The 20,848-nt window shown below is 38.8% G+C and overlaps 1 protein-coding gene across 1 annotated transcript; it reads left to right on the plus strand.

The window, feature by feature from the left end:
- The first annotated feature begins 14,705 nt into the window (after window positions 1-14,705).
- Window positions 14,706-20,848, plus strand: cabp5a (calcium binding protein 5a). Its single transcript, XM_029628779.2, has 7 exons — window positions 14,706-14,906; window positions 15,828-15,877; window positions 17,178-17,208; window positions 17,604-17,747; window positions 18,059-18,168; window positions 19,759-19,906; window positions 20,219-20,848. Exons 2-7 carry the CDS (start codon window positions 15,830-15,832, stop codon window positions 20,245-20,247), a joined length of 510 nt encoding a protein of 169 aa, XP_029484639.1. The 5' UTR covers window positions 14,706-14,906; window positions 15,828-15,829; the 3' UTR covers window positions 20,248-20,848.

The raw sequence follows: 20,848 nt of genomic DNA on the forward strand, positions 1-20,848 counted from the left end.
CATCCAACCTGACAGAGGTTGAGAGGATCTGCAGAGAATAAGTACTGGTGTGCCAAGCTTGTAGAGTCATACCCAAGAAGACTCAAGGCTGTAATCGCTGCCAAAGGTGCTTCAACAAAGTACTGAGTAAAGGGTCTGAATACTTATGTAAATGTAAGATTTTAGTTTTTTAAATTTGATACATTTGCAAAAATGTCTAAAAATCTGTTTTTGCTTTTTCCTAATGGGGTATTGTGTGTAGATTGATGAGGAGAAACATTTTATTTATTCCATTTTAGAATAAGGCTGTAACGTAACAAAATGTTTAAAAAGTCAAGGGGTCTGAATACTTTCCGAATGCACTGTACATATTTATACAAGTATGTTGTGACACCATTAATGTGATGACTGTTATTTTATCCAATTGACTATGTTTAATTATTACGTGATTAAATTAGTCATGAAACAACTAACTCATTAGCAATCTTGGTGGAACCACAGGAATAGTTATTTAACGAGTTACTATCTCCCGACGTAAACTCTAAAGATATAAATAGCTCTTACTTCAAAAACAGTCAATTATTAATTATCATTAGCTCAAATCAGTCTCATTCTGAACGTTGTAATATTCTATAAATCTGCATGAACCCTAGTCTACACGATGACTCAGTGATACACAAATTGGCTTAATTATTTATTTACTAACTAACTAAATAATCACACAGAAATACATAAACACACACAATATAGGATGAATTGATTTAGTAACATAATGCAATGAAAAGTCCCTGATATGACGGCTTGTTACACAATGAAAGGGGTGGGGAAAGAAAGAGCGGGAGAAGGAGAGACAAAGGAATTCAACTCGTACAATTCGTACATACAGTTTAATAATACGCTCACCATAGATATGGATATTTAGCACCCTAACAACCGCTCATTCGGATTTAGAAATGAAACATATATTTATGCTTACAGTTGAAGTCGGAAGTTTACATACACTTAGGTTGGAGTCAATAAAACTCGTTTTTCAACCACTCCACAAATTTCTTGTTAACCAACTATAGTTTTGACAACTTTGTGCATGACACAAGTTATTTTTTTATCAATTGTTTACAGACAGATTATTTCACTTATAATTCACTGTATCACAATTCCAGTGGGTCAGAAGTTTACATACACTAAGATGACTGTGGAAAATTCCAGAAAATTATGTCATTGCTTCAGAAGCTTCTGAGTCAATTGGAGGTGTTTATTTTAATTTTTTAATTTTTACCTTTATTTAACTAGGCAAGTCAGTTAAGAACAAATTCTTATTTTCAATGATGGCCTAGGGTGGGTTAACTGCCTGTTCAGTGGCAGAACGACAGATTTGTACCTTGTCAGCTCGGGGGTTTGAACTCTAACCAGTAGGCTACCCTGCCGCCCCGTGTACCTAGGCCTACCTTCAAACTCAGTGCCTCTTTGCTTGACATCATGGGAAAATCAAAAGAAATCTGCCAAGACATCAGAGAAAAAAGTATAGACCTCCACAAGTCTGGTTCATCCTTGGGAGCGATTTCCAAACGCCTGAGGGTACCACGTTCATCTGTACAAACAATAGTATGCAAGTATAAACACCATGGGACCACGCAGCCGTCATACCGCTCTGTCTCCTAGAGATGAACGTACTTTGGTGCGAAAAGTGCAAATCAATCCCAGAACAACAGCAAAGGACCTGGCAAAATGGCTTAAGGACAACAAAGTCAAGGTATTGGAGTGACCATCACAAAGCCCTGACCTCAAATCCTACAGAAAATTTGTTGGCAGAACTGAAAAAGCATGTGCAAGAAAGGAGGCCTAGAATCCTGACTCAGTTACACCAGCTCTGTCAGGAGGAATGGGCCACAATTCACCCAACTTATTGTGGGAAGCTTGTAGAAGGCTACCCGAAACATTTGACCCAAGTTAAACAATTTAAAGGCAATGTTACCAAATACTAATTGAGTGTATGTAAACTTCTGACCCACTGGGAATGTGATGAAATAAATAAAAGCTGAAATAAATCATTCTCTCTACTATTATTCTGACATTTTACATTCTTAAAATAAAGTGGTGATCTTAACTCACCTAAGACATGGAATTTTTACTAGGATTAAATGTCAGGAATTGTGAAAAACTGAGTTTAAATGTAGTTGGCTAAGGTGTATGTAAACTTCCGACTTCAACTGTAGATGTCTTTGTCTGTCATCTCTCTGTTGAAACCACTCGATCCGTCTGTGACGAAAAGTTTGACAGAAAGTCTCTGGTTCGCAGTCGGCCGCAACCGGGAGGCCCATGGGGCGGTGCACAATTGGCCTAGCGCTGTCTGGGTTAGGGAGGGTTTCGCAGGCAGGGATATCCTTGTTTCATTGCGCACTAGCGACTCCTGTGGCGGGCTGGGCGCAGTGCACGCTAGGTGTACGGTGTTTCCTCTGACACATTGGTGTGGCTGGCTTCCGGGTTGGATGCGCGCTGTGTTAAGAAGCAGTGCGGCTTGGTTGGGTTGTGTTTCGGAGGATGCATGGCTCTCGACCTTCGTACGGGAGTACGGGAGTTGCAGCAATGAGACAAGACAGTAACTACTAACAATTGGATACCAAGAAATTGGGGAGTAAAATGGGGTAAAAGTTGTTGTTTTTTTATTAAAAAAAGAACATCTCTGGTTGTGTAATTCTCTGAGTTTCCACCAGAGGTCACAATGTCCTCATTTGTAGTAGGCTTCTTTGTCTCTGAGTGTTCGTTAGACTGGATACAGCAGAGGAAAACACGCTGTGGTCTTGGTCGAGTTTACTAGACTAAAGTACTTAAACAGCTGCAGATTGAATGTTTCGAGGTAGTCTTTATCTTCTTCACTCGAACGTTTGAGTCTTACCATTTTCTGGTCTGGTAGTTTTAAACCATTTCAAAGTGTAGCCACCGCTCCGCACTTTCTGGTCTAGTGGAGTCTAGCCATTCGTGACGTCCGGCTCATCACCGACCGCCTGCTTGGTCAAATGTACATTTTGTTAGAAGTCCTTTTATGCACTCTGGAAAAGGGGGCGTTCCATCCTGTAGGCATAATGTCTGTGCTCACGTGGGTGTGGTTTCTGACTGGGTAAAACTTTATATGACAACAATTATATAATTTAGAAGACTGAAATCACATTGCCAAATTTTTACAAATAGTTTCATATTTAATCATATAAGTTTTACAAAATGTTTATGTAAATCTGATAACTGGGACATATATCTTGTTATACCATCTCTAATGACATTACAAAACAACAACTGATTTGACATGATTATTGTTTGGAGCCCCACTAACCATTTCCCCCATTATTTATCTTAAAAATATTGTTTCAATGTCCAATCTTTTGGTGTTAAAGTACTACAAAGTCTCTCTCTGTTATGACAAACACTCAGACATTCCATTCTCTAAACTGCAAAGGCAAGAGAGAGAAAGTTTATGACCTGTCGTTAAGTCATACAACCAGCCCAACTCCCCCTCTTTCCTCCCTGGTGGGAGAGAGAGGGGGAGCTCTCTTTGATCCTCACCCAGGAGGGCAAGTCATGACATAAATATCAATATTTTTCAATATACCTTCCTTTATTATTTTCCCCTAATCCTACCGCCCATCTCCTAACATGAGTAAACTAATAGACAACACTTAGGCTTCTACTTCCAACTTATACATATACGTTTGACGGACACAATGTATTTTACAATAGTTATCTTTTGTTTGTTTTTAATCCCATCCTTCAGCTACCATCAACCCCTCCCATTTATCTATGAAGCCCATCCAGTTAGATTTATTTTTTGCCATATATTTTTAACTGTGCTGTGTCACAAAAGTTTTGAACCTATATACATTTTACGGACACAGTATATTTTACATTAGTTATCTTGTTGTTTTTAACCCCACCCTTCAGCTCCACTCAACCACTCCCATCTCTTAACACCATCCATTTTTTATTTCTTTTTGCCATATATATTTCAACAGTGATGTGATGTTTCACAAAGGTTCTCAACCTTTCTATTCTATTCTATTGTAAATTAAAGATAAACATTTTTGCTAAAAGTATTATTATATTATTTATCGATTGACTATGACATTTCAAATCACCCAGTAGTGCTATCAGCCAAGTTAGCTCCAGGTAAATGTTGCACTCTTCAATCGTTCCTGGACCTTTATTCAAAAACAAGCTACACGGTACCAAAACAAATAATCTGATGATTCTGTCTCTTCGCAGCAAAATCTGCAGAGCTGGGATGGTTGTATCCCCCATATATATATACAGTGTAGCAAAAAAGTATTTAATCAGCCACCAATTGTGCAAGTTCTCCCACTTAAAAAGATGAGAGAGGCCTGTAATTTTCATCATAGGTACACTTCAACTATGACAGACAAAATGAGAAAAAAAATCCAGAAAATCACATTGTAGGATTTATAATGAATTTATTTGCAAATTGAGATGGAAAATAAGTATTTGGTCAATAACAAATGTTTATCTCAATACTTTGTTATATACCCTTTGTTGGCAATGACAGAGGTCAAACGTTTTCTGTAAGTCTTCACAAGGTTTTCACCCACTGTTGCTGGTATTTTGGCCCATTCCTCCATGCAGATCTCCTCTAGAGCAGTGATGTTTTAGGGATATGTAGATTATTTAATTTTAAAATAACTGAAAGTGAGAGGTAAAGGGGAAAAGGCTATTCTTGAACATGGGGTGAGACATTCTTACTAATCTGCTAGAGAAACAGTTTGGATTAAATATCATTTTTGTATGACTGACGCTTTTATTTAGAGGTGTAAAGCTTTTATATTTAATAATTTCTGCCCTCCATATATATATTCATTATATAAAAGAGGCCCGTTTAATTTTGCCTGGCTTGCCAATCCAAATTAAATAAAATATTTTTTGTCATATAATTAAAAAAAACAGGTTGCAAGGTGTAGGCAAGACCATAAGCAGATAGGTAAAACTGGGACATGACTAAAGAGTTCGTCAGGGTGATTTTTCCACAAAAAGACAGGAATTTTCCTTTCCATGGCAGCAAAATCCTATCTATTTTTGCCAACTTTCTATTAAAATGGACCGGATCTTTGTATTTACCACTTGCCACCTGCTTCAGTAATAATGAATTCAGACGTTCTTGTTGAGTATCTGATAATCTACCGTTTTTGTAGGTGTGGTTGAAACATGCTAATATTCCTCCTCTGAGTATATCAAAAAAGGTTTGGTATACCTCCACTGGTATGGCATCTAACCCAGAGTTTTCCGGACTTAAATGCTTTAATTGCATCAAGAAGTTCTTCCTCTGTAATTTGGCCTTCACATGAGTCTTGCTGTACAGCTGTTAATCTGACATTATTAATAGAAAAATAATCCATACAGTTATTTTTGGTTTGTGGAGATGGAGGAGACTGAAATGAAAACATGTGCTTAAAGTACTTTGCTTCCTCTTTCAAAATATTGTTTGGTGAATCATGGGTGACTCCATCATTTGTCACAAATTTCAGTAAATTATTTTTGGTAGATTCAAAAATGATTTGGTGCATTTTCCCCCATGTTTCATTCAGTTCTCTTTATTTTTTACAATATACTACACTTGAACTTTCTTGAATAAGTTCCTCCATTTCTTTTTGTTTTTCCTCTAACTTATGTTCCACTATGGTACAGTTTTTATTGCTATCTATCTGTACTATTAGTCCTTCCATTTGCTTTGTTAATATGGACTGTTTTGGCCTACATTGCTTTTGTTTTAGAGATGAGTAGTGAACTGCATGGCCTCGAAAGGCAAAAAAAAGTGTCTCATACAATAAGGGGATCTGCTGTACCTATGTTATGTCGGTAAAAGTTCTTTACAAATTCTTAGGCTTTGATTACATTTCCAATATCCTCTCCCACGTAGAAATTCTGTAAGAGTAATATATATGCCAATTAGTTGATGGTCCAACCGTATTCTGTCCCGGTCAACACTTTTTAATTTTTAAAAAACTTTTGGTGCCAGCGAGAATGACATAAGAAAGTAATCAAGACATTAATATAAATTAATAAATGTGGTACTCATAAACTGTTCCATAAACAATGGCTGGTAATTTATATTAGTAATTTCTTTTGATAAGTGACAGAGATTATAGGACGATCGTCAGTCACACCGAGATAACAATGAAAAGCATTAGTTACGTATTAGATAAGTATACAATACTCTATCATGCTTCATTGTCACTCATGCACACACACGTTCACAGTCTATCCTTTGCTCTCATAATCCACTCAACGTAATCTCTGTTGTGCAATATTAAAGTCAAAACACCACAACACAATGTAAATACAAGGGAAAAAATGCTTACACCATTCAACATTGTGTCATCAATTCTGTTTCTCTCTTTCTTTTCTTGTAGACCATCTGACTTCATTATTTTCAAATCTGAAACCATGATCTCCAGATCTAAGCAGCATGTTGGTATAGAAAACCCTACTATGTCAATCTGCTGCAGCCTGCGATTATTAATATTTCACAATTAATTATGTATACGTTATGAAGGTGTAATAATTAAATTACATTAATTCAATTCAACTCAATTTAATGCAATTAAATTCAACTTTATTAATCACACAGGGGGAAATTAAGAAAGGCAAGTCCGTTTTTCAAATATCAAACCGACACAAAACCCGCAACATAAAAAATACAGTAATACAGTAGTCACATTCCCCAATACAATACATCACCCCATACCATAAAAAATACAAAACACAGAAATACACAATACAATAGGCTTACAGATTTAAATGTGTAGTGCAAATTTTCTGAAGTTCTATTGATGTGACAATGTTTTCATGCTTTTAAATGTTTTAAGGACCCTTATTTAAGAGTTACTACAGATGTGGGGGCAACAGGTAGTCTAGTGGTTAGAGCGTGGGCCAGTAACCGAAAGATTGCTAGATCAAATCCCAGAGCTGACAAGATAAAAATGGGTTGTTCTGCCCCTGGAAAAGGCAGTTAACCCACTGTTCCTAGGCTGTCAGTGTAAATAAGAATTTGTTCTTAACTGACTTGCCTAGTTAAATAAAAATGTGTAAACTGTATGAATGCATTATCATCATGATCAGCTTTTAATTGCCAAACATAAGAAAATCATCACAACATTTACATTTCTAAAACCTTCAGACTGAAGATAACATGCTTTTGATTGCTAAGTCTAAAAACACTCAAACAAACAATGACATCACTAAAATCTAAATGATCCATTTTCTTATTTATATTCCCAGACTCATCCAAAATGTTTGATCTTTATCTGTACTTTGTTTCTTCATCCTTTTCAATTGGAATTTGACCATATTTTATATTATACTGTCACACCATGCCACCCTGTCCCCACTAGTCTCTCTAGACAGACATGTTCCCACAATGTTAACAATGTTAGTCCTGTCTGGGATTTCCGTGACTATGTCCCCACCAACCCCCCTCTCTTTGAAGGGGCAATCTGGGATTGGTACATCCAATTTGGGTGTAATGGTTGTCGTCGGGAGAAAGAGAGGACCAAGGTGCAGCATGGTAAGTACATCATTGTAATTTAATAAAAAATGAATACTGAAACAAAAACAATACACGACAAACGAACAGTCATGAACGGTGCAACAAAACACAGAACAGAAAATAAACACCCACAACTCAAAAGTGAAACCAGGCTACCTAAGTTTGATTCTCAATCAGGGACAACGATTGACAGCTGCCTCTGATTGAAAACCATACCAGGCCGAACACAGAAAATCCCAAATTATAGAAAAAACAACATAGACAACCCACCCAAGTCACACCCTGAACATACTTAAACAAAGACATAACAAAGGAACTAAGGTCAGAACGTGACATTGGGACTCTTAAAACAAATGACATTGATTCTTGAAGAATATAACTTACACATGCCTCATGAGCTTAGTTCAACTGTCTTTCCCCAACTGAACCCCAAATACTGTATATCAGCCTGTTTTACTCCATTGTTTGTAAACAATGTAATTGTAAACAAACACTGTATGGCTTAAAAATATGGTGAAAACTATCCATTTCAGTTCTTGCATCCATAGCTCTGTTTGTTCATTTGAGATTGGTTAAATTTCTCCAGCCCCATCCATTAGCCGTTTACCCCTACTTTGTTGTTGTTTGAATCGCAAATCAAACTCTGACAGCTGCCCAGCCTGACTTGAAATCCATCTATCCCTCTCAAAACCGTCCATTTATTTCACCTCCATATCTTTCCCTCTGTCCATCTCCACATGCTTACAAATATCTGTGCATTAGAATAGAGAATTAGTGGTCTAATATAAATGTGTTTACTAAGAAGCTGAAAATAAAACGGGGTCTTTTTAATTTAACCAGGCATGTCATTTAAGAACAAATTCTTATTTACAATGACGGCCTACCCCGGCCAAACCCTAACACCGGGTCAAATGTGCGACTCCCTATGGGACTCCCAATCACGGCCGGTTGTGATACAGCCTGGAATCAAACCAGGGTCTGTAGTGACACCTCTAGCACTGAGATGCAGTGCCTTAGACCGCTGAGCCACTCGGGAGCCCGAAACATTTATCGGCTTCTTGTATAGAAATACAGTAGGTTGTGCCTCTCGCTTAAGAGTAGAAAGCAGATCATTCAGTCGACATTCCTTCCAGTCCTAGACTGTGGCGACATCATCAACATGAATGCAGCTGCCACATCATTAAAACCGTTAGATGCAATTTACCACAGCGCAGTCTGTTCATTTATTCTTGAAATTCCTTCTGTCACTACAGATTTAGGTAAAACGGCTTTAAGTTTCCTCTCACCTCACTTATGGAACAATGTTCAGAATACCCTACAGTTGAGCACATTGGTGCCTTTCGGGCAATTCAGATTGTTGGTAGAGGAATATGGTTGTTTTTTATAATTGTGGTTTTTGTATTTGCTTGGTCTTGTCATTAGGGGATCCCTTGGAAAATAAACCTTGGTCTCATAGGGACTCCCCTGCCTAAAAAAAGGTTCAATTAAATAAAATCAAAACATGCCGTACTCTTTACCCTTTTTCTTCCTCCCTCTCTACCCCACATCCCCCATTCCCTCCTCTCCCCCCATTCCCTCTCTCACCTAACTCAGCCTTACGTAACCTCAGCCGCTGCCCCAGCGGCGCAATAACCAAAATTATAATGAAATCTGTATAAGTTCCTGTCGGGCTAAAGCCGTGGATTAAATCTCTTATGCAAACAGATTTTCGATGATTTTACATAACAGCTCGAGACAGGCAGAGGGGAAAGGGTCAGGACTGTGGACACAGTCACACACACACATATGCATACACATACACACATACACATACCCTGGCCCACTGATATGCTATTATGCTCTTTAAGTTACAATGTTTTGTAACTTGTATACTATGGAGAAAATAGTTTATTACTTTTGTTACATATGTATGTTAACAATATCCGTTGAGCTTATCACACTATACAGTATATTTTTTTATTTAACCTTTATTTAACCAGGAAGGCTAGTTGAGAACAAGTTCTCATTTACAGCTGCGACCTGGCCAAGATAAAGCTAAGCAGTGTGACACAAACAACAACACAGAGTTACACATGGAATAAACAAGTATACAGTCAATAACACAATCGAAAAAAAAGAAAGTCTATATACAGGGTGTGCAAATGGCATGAGGAGGTAAGGCAATAAATAGGCCATAGTAGCGAAGTAATTACAATTTAGCAGATTAACACTGGAGTGATAGATGAGCAGATGATGATGTGCAAGTAGTGATACTGGTGTGAAAAAGAGCAGAAAAGTAAATAAAAACAATATGAGGTAGGTAGATTGGGTGGGCTATTTACAGATGGACTATATACAACTGCAGGGATCGGTTAGCTGCTCAGATAGCTGATGTTTAAAGTTAGTGAGGGAAATGTAAGTCTCCAGCTTCAGCGATTTTTGCAATTCGTTCCAGTCACTTGCAGCAGAGAACTGGAAAGAGAGGCGGCCAAAAGCTTTGGGGATGGCCAGTGAGATATACCTGCTGGAGCGCGTGTTATGGTTGGGTGTTTTTATCGTGACCAGTGAGCTGAGGCGGAGCTTTACCTAGCATAGACTTATAGATGACCTGGAGCCAGTGGTACTGGCGACGGATACAGGTGTATGTAGCGAGGGCCAGCCGACTAGAGCATACAGGTCGTTTAGCATGACTGACCAGGTTTAGCAGCTCTTTCAGAGCATCTGCTATCTGGATTTGGGTGAAAGAGACGCTGGGGAGGCTCGGGCAGGTAGCTGCAGGGGGGGGGGGGGTAGTTGTCTGGGGTTGGGGTAGCCAGAAGGAAAGCATGGCCAGACGTAGAGAAATGCTTCTTGAAATGTTCGATTATCATGGATTTATCGGTGGTGACCATGTTACCTAGCCTCAGGGCAGTGGGCAGCTGGGAGGAGGTGCTCTTGTTTTCCATGGACTCTACAGTGTCCCAAAACTTTTTGGAGCTAGAGCTACAGGATGCAAATTTCGGTTTGAAAAAGCTAGCCTTTGCTTTCCTGACTAACTGCGTGTATTGGTTCCTGACTTCCCTGAACAGTTGCATATCGCAGGGACTTTTCAATGCTATTGCAGTCCGCCACAGGATGTTTTTGTGCTGGTCTAGAGCAGTCAGGTCTGGAGTGAACCAAGGGCTACATCTGTTCTTAGTTCTAAATTTTTTGAAAGGGGCATGCTTATTTAAGATGGTGAGGAAATTACTTTTAAAGAATGACCAGGCATCCTCCACTTATGAGATGAGGTCAATATCCATCCAGGATACCTGGGCCAGGTCGATTAGAAAGGCCTGCTCGCAGAAGTGTTTCAGGGAGCATTTGACAGTGATGAGGGGTGGCCGTTTGACCGCAGACCCATAGTGGATGCAGGCAATGGGGCAGTGATCGCTGAGATCCTGATTGAAAACAGCAGAGGTGTATTTGAAGTACAAGTTGGTCAGGATAATATCGATGAGGGTGCCCATGTTTACGAATTTAGGGTTGTACCTGGTGGGTTCCTTGATAATTTGTGTGAGATTGAGGGCATCTATCTTAGATTGTAGGACTGCTGGGGTGTTAAGCATATCCCAATTTAGGCCACCTAACAGAATGAACTCTGAAGATTGATGAGGGACAATCAATTCACATATGGTGTCCAGGGCACAGCTGGGAGCTGAGGGGGGTCTATAACAGGCGGCAACAGTGAGAGACTTATTTCATATGATGTATATGGGTCTTTCTATAAATATTGGGGCCAATGTGTGACATTGGGATGGTAAAAAAAAGAAGGATTTTCATGCAGTTCCACATGTACTTAAAGGAATATATAAAAGTGAATATATTCAAATTAGCCCATAACTCTACATTTACATTTACATTTAAGTCATTTAGCAGACGCTCTTATCCAGAGCGACTTACAAATTGGTGCATTCACCTTATGACATCCAGTGGAACAGTAGTGCATCTAAATCTTTTAAGGGGGAGGGGGGGTGAGAGGGATTACTTTATCCTATCCTAGGTATTCCTTAAAGAGGTGGGGTTTCAGGTGTCTCCGGAAGGTGGTGATTGACTCCGCTGTCCTGGCGTCGTGAGGGAGTTTGTTCCACCATTGGGGGCCAGAGCAGCGAACAGTTTTGACTGGGCTGAGCGGGAACTGTACTTCCTCAGTGGTAGGGAGGCGAGCAGGCCAGAGGTGGATGAACGCAGTGCCCTTGTTTGGGTGTAGGGCCTCTACCTATACAACAACATAGGCCTAGGACTAAACATCCTTTAACTTTAAGCAGGGTTCATAAAGACATTGGCAAGTCAAATTCAAGGACATTCAGGGACTTTTTCAAGCACTTCATTGTAATTTCCAAGGACCGCAACGTTATACAATTGAATAATTTATATAATTATATATATATATAATTATATAATTATATATATATATAAAAGGCCTGCTCGGTCCTCCTTTTCCTGTAGTTCACAATCATCTCCCTTGTCTTGATCACATTGAGGGAAAGGTTGTTGTCCTTGCACCACACGGTTGGGTCTCTGACCTCCTCCCTATAGGCTGTCTCATCGTTGTCTGTGATCAGGCCTACCACTGTTGTGTCATCGGCAAACTTAATGATGGTGTTGGAGTCGTGCCTGCCGTGCAGTCATCAGGGAACAGGGAGTACATGTGGGGACTGAGGACGCACCCTGAGGGGTCCCTGTGTTGAGGATCAGCATGGCGGATGTGTTGTTACCTACCCTTTCCACCTGGGGGCAGTCCATCAGGAAGTCCAGGATCCAGTTGCAGAGGGAGCTGTTTATTCCCAGGGTCCTTAACTTAGTGATTAGCTTTGAGGGCACTATGGTGTTGAACGCTGAGCTGTAGTCAATGAATAGCATTCTCACATAGGTGTTCCTTTGTCCAGGTGTGAAAGGGCAGTGTGGAGTGCAATAGAGATTGCATCATCTGTGGATCTGTTGGGGCAGTATGCAAATTGGAGTGGGTCTAGGGTCTTTGGGATAATGGTGTTGATGTGAGCCATGACCAGCCTTTCAAAGTACTTCATGGCTACAGACGTGAGAGCTATGGGTCAGTAGTCACTTAGTCATGTTACCTTAGTGTTCTTGGGCGCAGGGACTATGGTGGTCTGCTTGAAACATGTTGGTATAACAGACTCAGACAGGTAGAGGTTGAATGTCAGTGAAGACACTTGCCAGATGGTCAGCACATTCTCGGAGTACATGTCCTGTTAATCCGTCTGGCCCTGCGGCCTTGTGAATGTTGACCTGTTTTACAGTCTTACTTGGGTGTGGAGAGCGTCATGACATAGTCGTCCGGAACAGCTAATTCTCTCATGCGTGTTTCAGTGTTACTTGCCTCGAATCGAGCATATAAGTTTTTTAGCTCGTCTGGAAGGCTCGTATCACTGGACAGCTCTCGGCTGTGCTTCCCTTTGTAGTCTGTAATAGTTTGCAAGTCCTGCCAGATTTGACGAGTGTCGGAGCTGGTTTAGTACGATTCGATCTTAGTCCTGTGTTGACGCTTTGCTTAACGAAATGTTAAGACGTTACACTGCATTTCTGAGCGGTCTATACAAAACACTGTCCAACAGTTAGATCCTGGATTCTTACAGGGTTCAAGTTCAATGTCTAATTTACCTGATTAATGCTTAATTTATGATATAATAACAACTTACACTGCCATAAATGCAAGAACAGAAAAGTAATGTTTTAAGTTACACGATTTTGGACAAATCCCTCAAGACACCGACCATGTCCATGATAAAGCGTTAAACAGGTTTTAAATCAACTCATCAATTGTATTGAATATAGCTATGATCCCCCTTATATCTTCATGGAATGACATGAAAAAATGTGGCAGATTATTATCAGTGACTTATCAACAGTTGTAACAAGTTGTCCAGTGTAGGAAATCCTCACTGTTACCCTAGTTTATAAAAATATCCATATCAGTTGTAATCATTTACCGGTTTTGAATCTGATACTTCCGGTTCTTAATCCATGTAGGTTACCTATAACAATAATAGAACGGATAAAAAAAGTGGTGAAAAAGTGAAATGTTTTCAATATATACAATTGTGCAGAATATACCGTACATAATTTTACGTTGCTCTCTTGCTCTGTGTCTCACTTCTATGAAGTCGACATACAGTCTGTGTTACTCATTTTGTGTATTTGTCGCTACAAGTTGATTTTCTAAATCCAATCCTCAAATACCCTTTCCATTGATGCCTCTGTAAACATGGGTAGGATTACACAAAGTCTGAGGCACAACTCCACTTTACGGATGCACATTAAACATGATAATCGAACAAGCAACAACAGCACCCTATGATAAAATAATGGGTATCGAGAGCATTGAGGTAATCATTGAGCTAAACCAACGTTTAGATAGTGATATGAATTAAAGAAAACTTTGCAAATAGTGCAGATTTTTATGAATGCATAAGAGCAAATGAGAACAAGTAATTGTATCCACAGTTGTATCGAATATGTGTGCACCCCTATACTTGTATTATGTTCCTCTGTCACGCCCTGACCTTAGTGAGACGTTTTATTTCTCTGTTTGGTTAGGTCAGGGTGTGATATGGAGTGGGCATTCTATGTTTTGTTTTCTATGTTTCTTTATTTCTATGTTTTGGCCGGGTATGGTTCTCAATCAGGAACAGCTGTCTATCGTTGTCTCTGATTGGGAATCATACTTAGGTAGCCCCTTTTCCTTCCTTTCAGTGTGGGTAGTTGTCTTTGTTAGGGGTACTGTAGCCCTTGTAAGCGTCACGGTCGTTTTTGTTATTTCTTGTTATGTTGGAGACATTTGAACAAATAAAAGAAAATGTACGCTTACCACGCTGCACCTTGGTCTCATTCTGACATCCTCCTCCGCCAGTCTATGTATACAGCCACCTTATGAATATTTGTTGAATGATAATGATATTATTAAAATGTCACCACCCCCCTAATTTATGAATTATGTGTTGTAGTGCAAACATATGCTTGAAAATGAATAAAAAATATATAAATTGTATCTAATGTAAATCAATTGTATTTATACATTTGTTTTACTGTGTGTTTAATTTTGTGACATAGGGGCAGAGTTTACTAATGGGACTACCGATTCGATCATCCATGACCAGCCTTCCAAACCCTCCCCCATCCCACTCCTGTCACTCATATACCCCTCCATCCTAAATGCAACCTCAGACACACCACACCTTCTCACCATCCTCACAGAATTCAAGAGTGTCGGTCAGTCAGACAGAGAGGCAGGGCAGACTGCTGAAAGGGGGAGTGGACACATATAGAGCAGAGGGGAAAAGAGGAGAAGAGAGAAAGAGGGCTATCCACTCATCTCCGACAGTAGGGATATTGATGCACATACTTGAGTGAAGAGGAAAATAAAACGGTAAGTGAATATACACCATTCTGTTTTGTTTACAAAATAGCAACATTTGCAGATAAAAAACATCATGATGATAATGCCTGCATTAATTTACTGTGTGACAGTCATAGATGCTGTATGTGGATTAAAAAGCCTACAATGGAAATGGAAAGGAAACTACAATGGATTTTCACCATGCATATAGTTTTAGTATCAATACATATGTTTTATTGAAAAACAACACACACTCTTGTCCAGAGTGACTTGCTAGGGTTAAGCGCCTTGCTCATGGGCATATCGACAGATTTTCACCTAGTCGGCTCGGTGATTCGAACCAGCAACCTTACGGTTTTACTGGCCCAACACTGTTGACCGCTAGGCTACCTGCCGCTATACTGTTAGGTTACCTGACACACACACACACACACACACACACACACACACACACACACACAGACACACACACACACACACACACACACACACACACACACACACACACACACACTTTGTACAAAGTACAAAACTTGCCTTTCGTAAACTAACACTCACACTTGACTTCCCCCCCTACTAGCACTGAATTTGCTGATAGCTACTTTACTGAGGAAAATTGTTCTTACTATAACTGAGATATGTGGTTGTCGCACCTAGCTATCTTAAGATGAATGCACTAACTGTAAATCGCTCTGGATAAGAGCGTCTGCTAAATAACTCAAATGTATATGTGAAGTACAAACACTCAAAGTACAAACATATACTTTAAATATTAACATGTATAAATATGAAATCCTGTAGATCACAAAAACAGACTAGTCAGTGCAGACTAATCCTGTCCCCCCCAATGATGCCAAATACAGAAGAGTAGAGTACAATAAAGTAAAATACATTTAATTAAAGAACGACAAGGGACCTTTGCTAATCTTTGACTGTTTCCCTATCTAACAGACATGAGTTTAGGAGCAGCATGTGTCTTCCTGAGGGGAGGGAAGCATATTGTAAGTTTTACAAACATTTTATTTTAAAATATGCTGTATGTGTGGAAGTGCTGGCAAACTAATATGATATGTTGAGTGGATTGTGAAGAAAAAAAATATTATAGAGAGAGACATATTTATGTTTATTTATTTTCCATTTTGTACTTTTTGCACATCGTTACAACACTGTATATAGCCATAACATGACATTTGAAATGTCTCCATTCCTTTGTAACTTTTGTGAGTGCAATGTTTACTGTTCATGTTTTATTGTTTATTTAACCTTTGTTTATTATCTATTTCTCTTGCTTTGCCAATATATCCCTTTGAATTGAATTTAATTGAGAGAGAGTGAGAGAAAGAGAGAAAGATGGGCATTATCTCTCTACCTGCTAGCAGCGTTGGGGAAGCTACTTTGAAAATATGGTTTACCAAGCTACCAATTTATTCACACTGGAAGAAGTTAAGCTACACTAAAGCTACCCTTAAGAAAATGTAGTTTACTTAACTAAAGTGACTTTGATAAAGTCATTCATTACATTTATGTAAAGAACAACACACATACACACACAAAAGCTTAAGGATAATTTTAGTATAGTATAGTATAACTTCTTCTAATGTGAATAGACTACAATTTGCAAGACAGATCACTTTCACAGCCATATGCTACCAAAATGTGTAATATAGCATATTTAACATAAAAACAATTTTTCAAGTGACAATTAGGTAGGTCTGATGCTGAAAAAGAAAATAAATTATTGCCTACATCACCTATTTTTGCAAAAAATTGTAGTTCCTGTAGTTAGCAACACCACTACATGGCAAAAAAGTAATTAACCAATGAAAAAACGACCTAGATTTGAATTTAGTTCAACTACCACCAAGCTACTGCAAATAATGTAGTTAAATTACTAGCTGAACTACATGTGGTTCATACTCCCCAAATATTGCCTGCTAGATGGGCATTATCTTCATATATGGGTAGCTGCCATGCACATGCACTCTAACCTCTTAAATATCTGGGCATAATCTCATTTCGGTTTGTGTCATTTTAATTCAAAATGTTGGGTGCAATAGGGAAAGTGTGAGCGCGCACGTGTGTGTGTGTGTGTGTGTGTGGGGGGGGGGGGTGAGAGAGAGTAGAAAAATATTAGGTGTTGTGTTATAGAGAAATATTTGCATTATCATGTACAAATGAAAAGCACACTTTATGGTAATATGTTAAATTGAAGTATTCTTCATGCAACTTACTGTACCATCTCTCTAAGCAGACATTCTATCAAATCTGACATACATTTACTCTGTTAAATACTGTTTGCAGGACAGAGAGCTGGCCGATGACGAAATTGAAGGTAAAATAAAATTGTGTCAGCGTCATCTCACTCTTTCCATTTGTCCTCCATTCCATTTGGTCAATGTAACAGGGTTTCTAAGTTATATTAGTAACTTTTTACAACCAATTTCTAAATAATGCTCAATGTTGGTTGATTTCTGATCAAATGGAAAATACTTTTTTTTATAAGATTATCCTTACAGTAAATTTCAAATGTCCATCTACCAATTATGTTTCATTTATCATGTATCTTGAAGAAAACTCAAAAACAGTCTTCATTCCATTATAGATGTACCCTCTGAAGCAAATGAAAATACAGAGAAAGAAATGTTCCAACTTCCCCAAGAGGTTTGCCAACTCTTGGTCTCTCACAGTATCTTTAAAGACTGATAAGTTGTTCCTACTGTCTCTCAGAGCTGCGCGAGGCGTTTGCTGAGTTCGACAAGGACAAGGATGGGCTGATCAGCTGCAAGGACCTGGGCAACCTGATGAGGACAATGGGCTACATGCCCACTGAGATGGAGCTGATCGAGCTGAGCCAGAACATCAACATGAACCGTGAGTCATTAGAAATTCAAGAAACTTTCCCAGGTTCTAGAAAATTCCCAGGTTTGTCAGAAATCCCGGTTGCAGGAATGAGGAGGGAATAAGCAGGGAGGGAATTCTCCAACTGGGGATCCTCCAACCAGGACTTCAGAAAAACCTGGGAACTTTGGGAAAGTTGCATGAATTTTGCAACCCTAGAATTAATTCAGATAAATATACAATACTGAAGAGGACCAGAGTACCAGAATAGCAGTCATAACTAGAGCAAATTAAGGTTAGTGGAACTCTCATTATAATTGATTTAATCTCTTTCAATTTCCTAGTTGGTGGGAGAGTAGACTTTGAGGACTTTGTTGAGCTGATGGCCCCAAAGCTGCTGGCTGAGACTGCTGGGATGATCGGCGTGAAAGAACTGAAGGACGCTTTCAAAGAGGTGAGAGAGAAGTCTTCCAAGTTCCCTGAATAACCCATATGAAATGGTCAGGGAATTGTGCAAAGACAACCAACATGATACCCTAACAAAAAAAAAACGTTCCTGCTGCTCTCCCTATTCAACCATATCCAGTGGTGTAAGGTACTTAAGTAAAATTACCTAAGTCGTTTTGGGGGGTTATCTGTACTTTACTTTGCTATTTCTATTTTTGACAACTTTTACTCCACTACATTCCTAAAAGAACCAATGGACTTTTTACTCCATACATTTTCCCTGACACCCACCACGTTACATTTCTAATGTTTAGCAGGACAGGAAAATGGTCAAATTCACACACCTATCAAGATAACATTCCTGGTCATCCCTACTGCCTTTGATCTGGTGGACTCACTAAACACACATGCTTTGTTTGTAAATTATTGCCTAACTATTGGAGTGTACACCTGGCTTGCCGTAATAAATAAAAAAAAACAAGGAAATTGTGCTGTCTGATTTGCTTAATATAATGAATATTAAATTATTTATACTTTTACTTTGACTTCTGATACTTAAGAATATTTTAGCAATTACATTTAGCAATTACAGTATATTTAAAACCAAATACTTTTAGACTTTTACTCAAGTAATATTTTACTGTGTGACTTTCACTTTTACTGGAGTGTCACGCTGGCATAAAGGATCCGGAGGCAGACGCAGGAATGCGTAATAGTTTTTTTTATTAAACCACAAATTACGGCGTGCTGTGTAAAGGCACTGGGACGAAGACCAAACAAACACTTTACAAAAACACAGGGTTGAAACCCAAACAAAAGAGCGAAGAGTACCTCAAATAAATAACACATGCGCACAATGATCATCACACGGGACGAGACCCGTAACCATCTGCGCAATCCACAAGGGCACGAAAGCCCAGGTACTCACACGCACCAATGGATATTGTAACACTAATAGACAAGACCATGGAAATCAAAGGGCACATATATACCAATACTAATCAGTGGGAATAGGGGCAGGTGTGCGTGATGAAAGTTCCGGGGGGATCCGTGACATTGAGTCATTTTCTATCAAGGTACCTTTACTTTTACTCAAGTATGACTATTGGGTATTCCACCACTGACCATAGAAAATCAAATGCTATTTGTCACATGTTGTGTAAACACCAGGCGTAGACTAACAGTGAAATGCTTACTAACAGGTTATTTTCCATTAATGCGGAGTTAAAGAAAAATATTTAAAAATCTCAAATAAAAATAGAAACAGTGACACGAGGAATAAATGCATAGTGAATAACGAATAACAATAAACGAGTCCATTGTGCGTGCATAGAGTCAGTGCAAGATAGTTATTTCAATATCACCATATCAAGACCATAATCCTACTCAGAACCACTTTTTTATAGTTTTGTTATGATTTTGTATGGTGGTAAGACTTTGTACATTCCTACCATTCTCTTAACCAGGGTTTGGATCAATATTGTTTCAATTAGTCTGACTCTTTCATTGGAATTGTACTCTTCGCTACCCTCCGTTTAATAATATTATCTAGCTGGTTGATTATGCAAACTCAAACCCTTGCCCCCTCTCTGGTTAGTTTGACGCGGACGGAGACGGAGAGATCACAACAGAGGAGTTACGAAACGCCATGACCAAGCTGATGGGGGAGCACATGTCTCGAAGAGAGATTGACTCTGTGGTACGAGAGGCTGACAACAACGGTGACGGGACAGTAGACTTTGAAGGTAAGAAGAATTGACAATGGTCATCTAAACAACAACAAATAACATAGTCAGACGCTACAATACTCTAGACACAAACAGCAGTAACACAGACGTCAACAATGGCAGCATAGACAAAACAACATAGATGACAAAAAAACACAGCACCAACATTGACATTGTTGTTGTTGACCATTGAATTCTACTGTGGGGAATGAGGAGCTATTTGCAGAATATAAGTGATACAGATGTATGTATTAATGAATTAACTGTATTTATGTTTTGTACTGTATGTTTTGTATAGTATCTTACATTCTCGTTTTTTCTCTCCCACAGAGTTTGTTAGAATGATGTCACGCCAGTGAGGAGGACTTCTTGGAAAAATGATTATTTCTCACACACACGTTTGTATTACTATCCTTGTGGGGATCAAACAATTGATTCCCATTAAAATCCTATTTTCCCTAACTCCTAACCCTAAGCCTAAAATAGCCTTTTTCCTTGTTGGGACCGGCAAAATGTCCCCAAAACCAAACACACACACGCACACACGCACACACACACACACACACACACACACACACACACACACACACACACACACACACACACACACACACACACACACACACACACACACACACACACACACACACACACAGGGCTGCAATTGATACACAGCCACACATTAACAGAAAGATGGAATGTCTATGCAAACTTCAGGATGTATTTATGCAATTTGAAAAATGATATTAATACAATTATTTTATTAACACACATAATACAATAAAAATATATAATACAATAATTAATAACATGACCACAAATTATAAATGCTTTTTTCAAGCACATACATTGTTTTATGTAATTTGTATATATATGGGAAATTATGCAATTCTATTTGTCTAGCTTGTTTTTTGTTTAGTTTTTGAAGGTATTCTACAATAAATTATTCGTAAAAAAATA

This window comes from Oncorhynchus nerka, linkage group LG23, assembly GCF_034236695.1.
Source record: "Oncorhynchus nerka isolate Pitt River linkage group LG23, Oner_Uvic_2.0, whole genome shotgun sequence".
NCBI lineage: Eukaryota > Metazoa > Chordata > Actinopteri > Salmoniformes > Salmonidae > Oncorhynchus > Oncorhynchus nerka.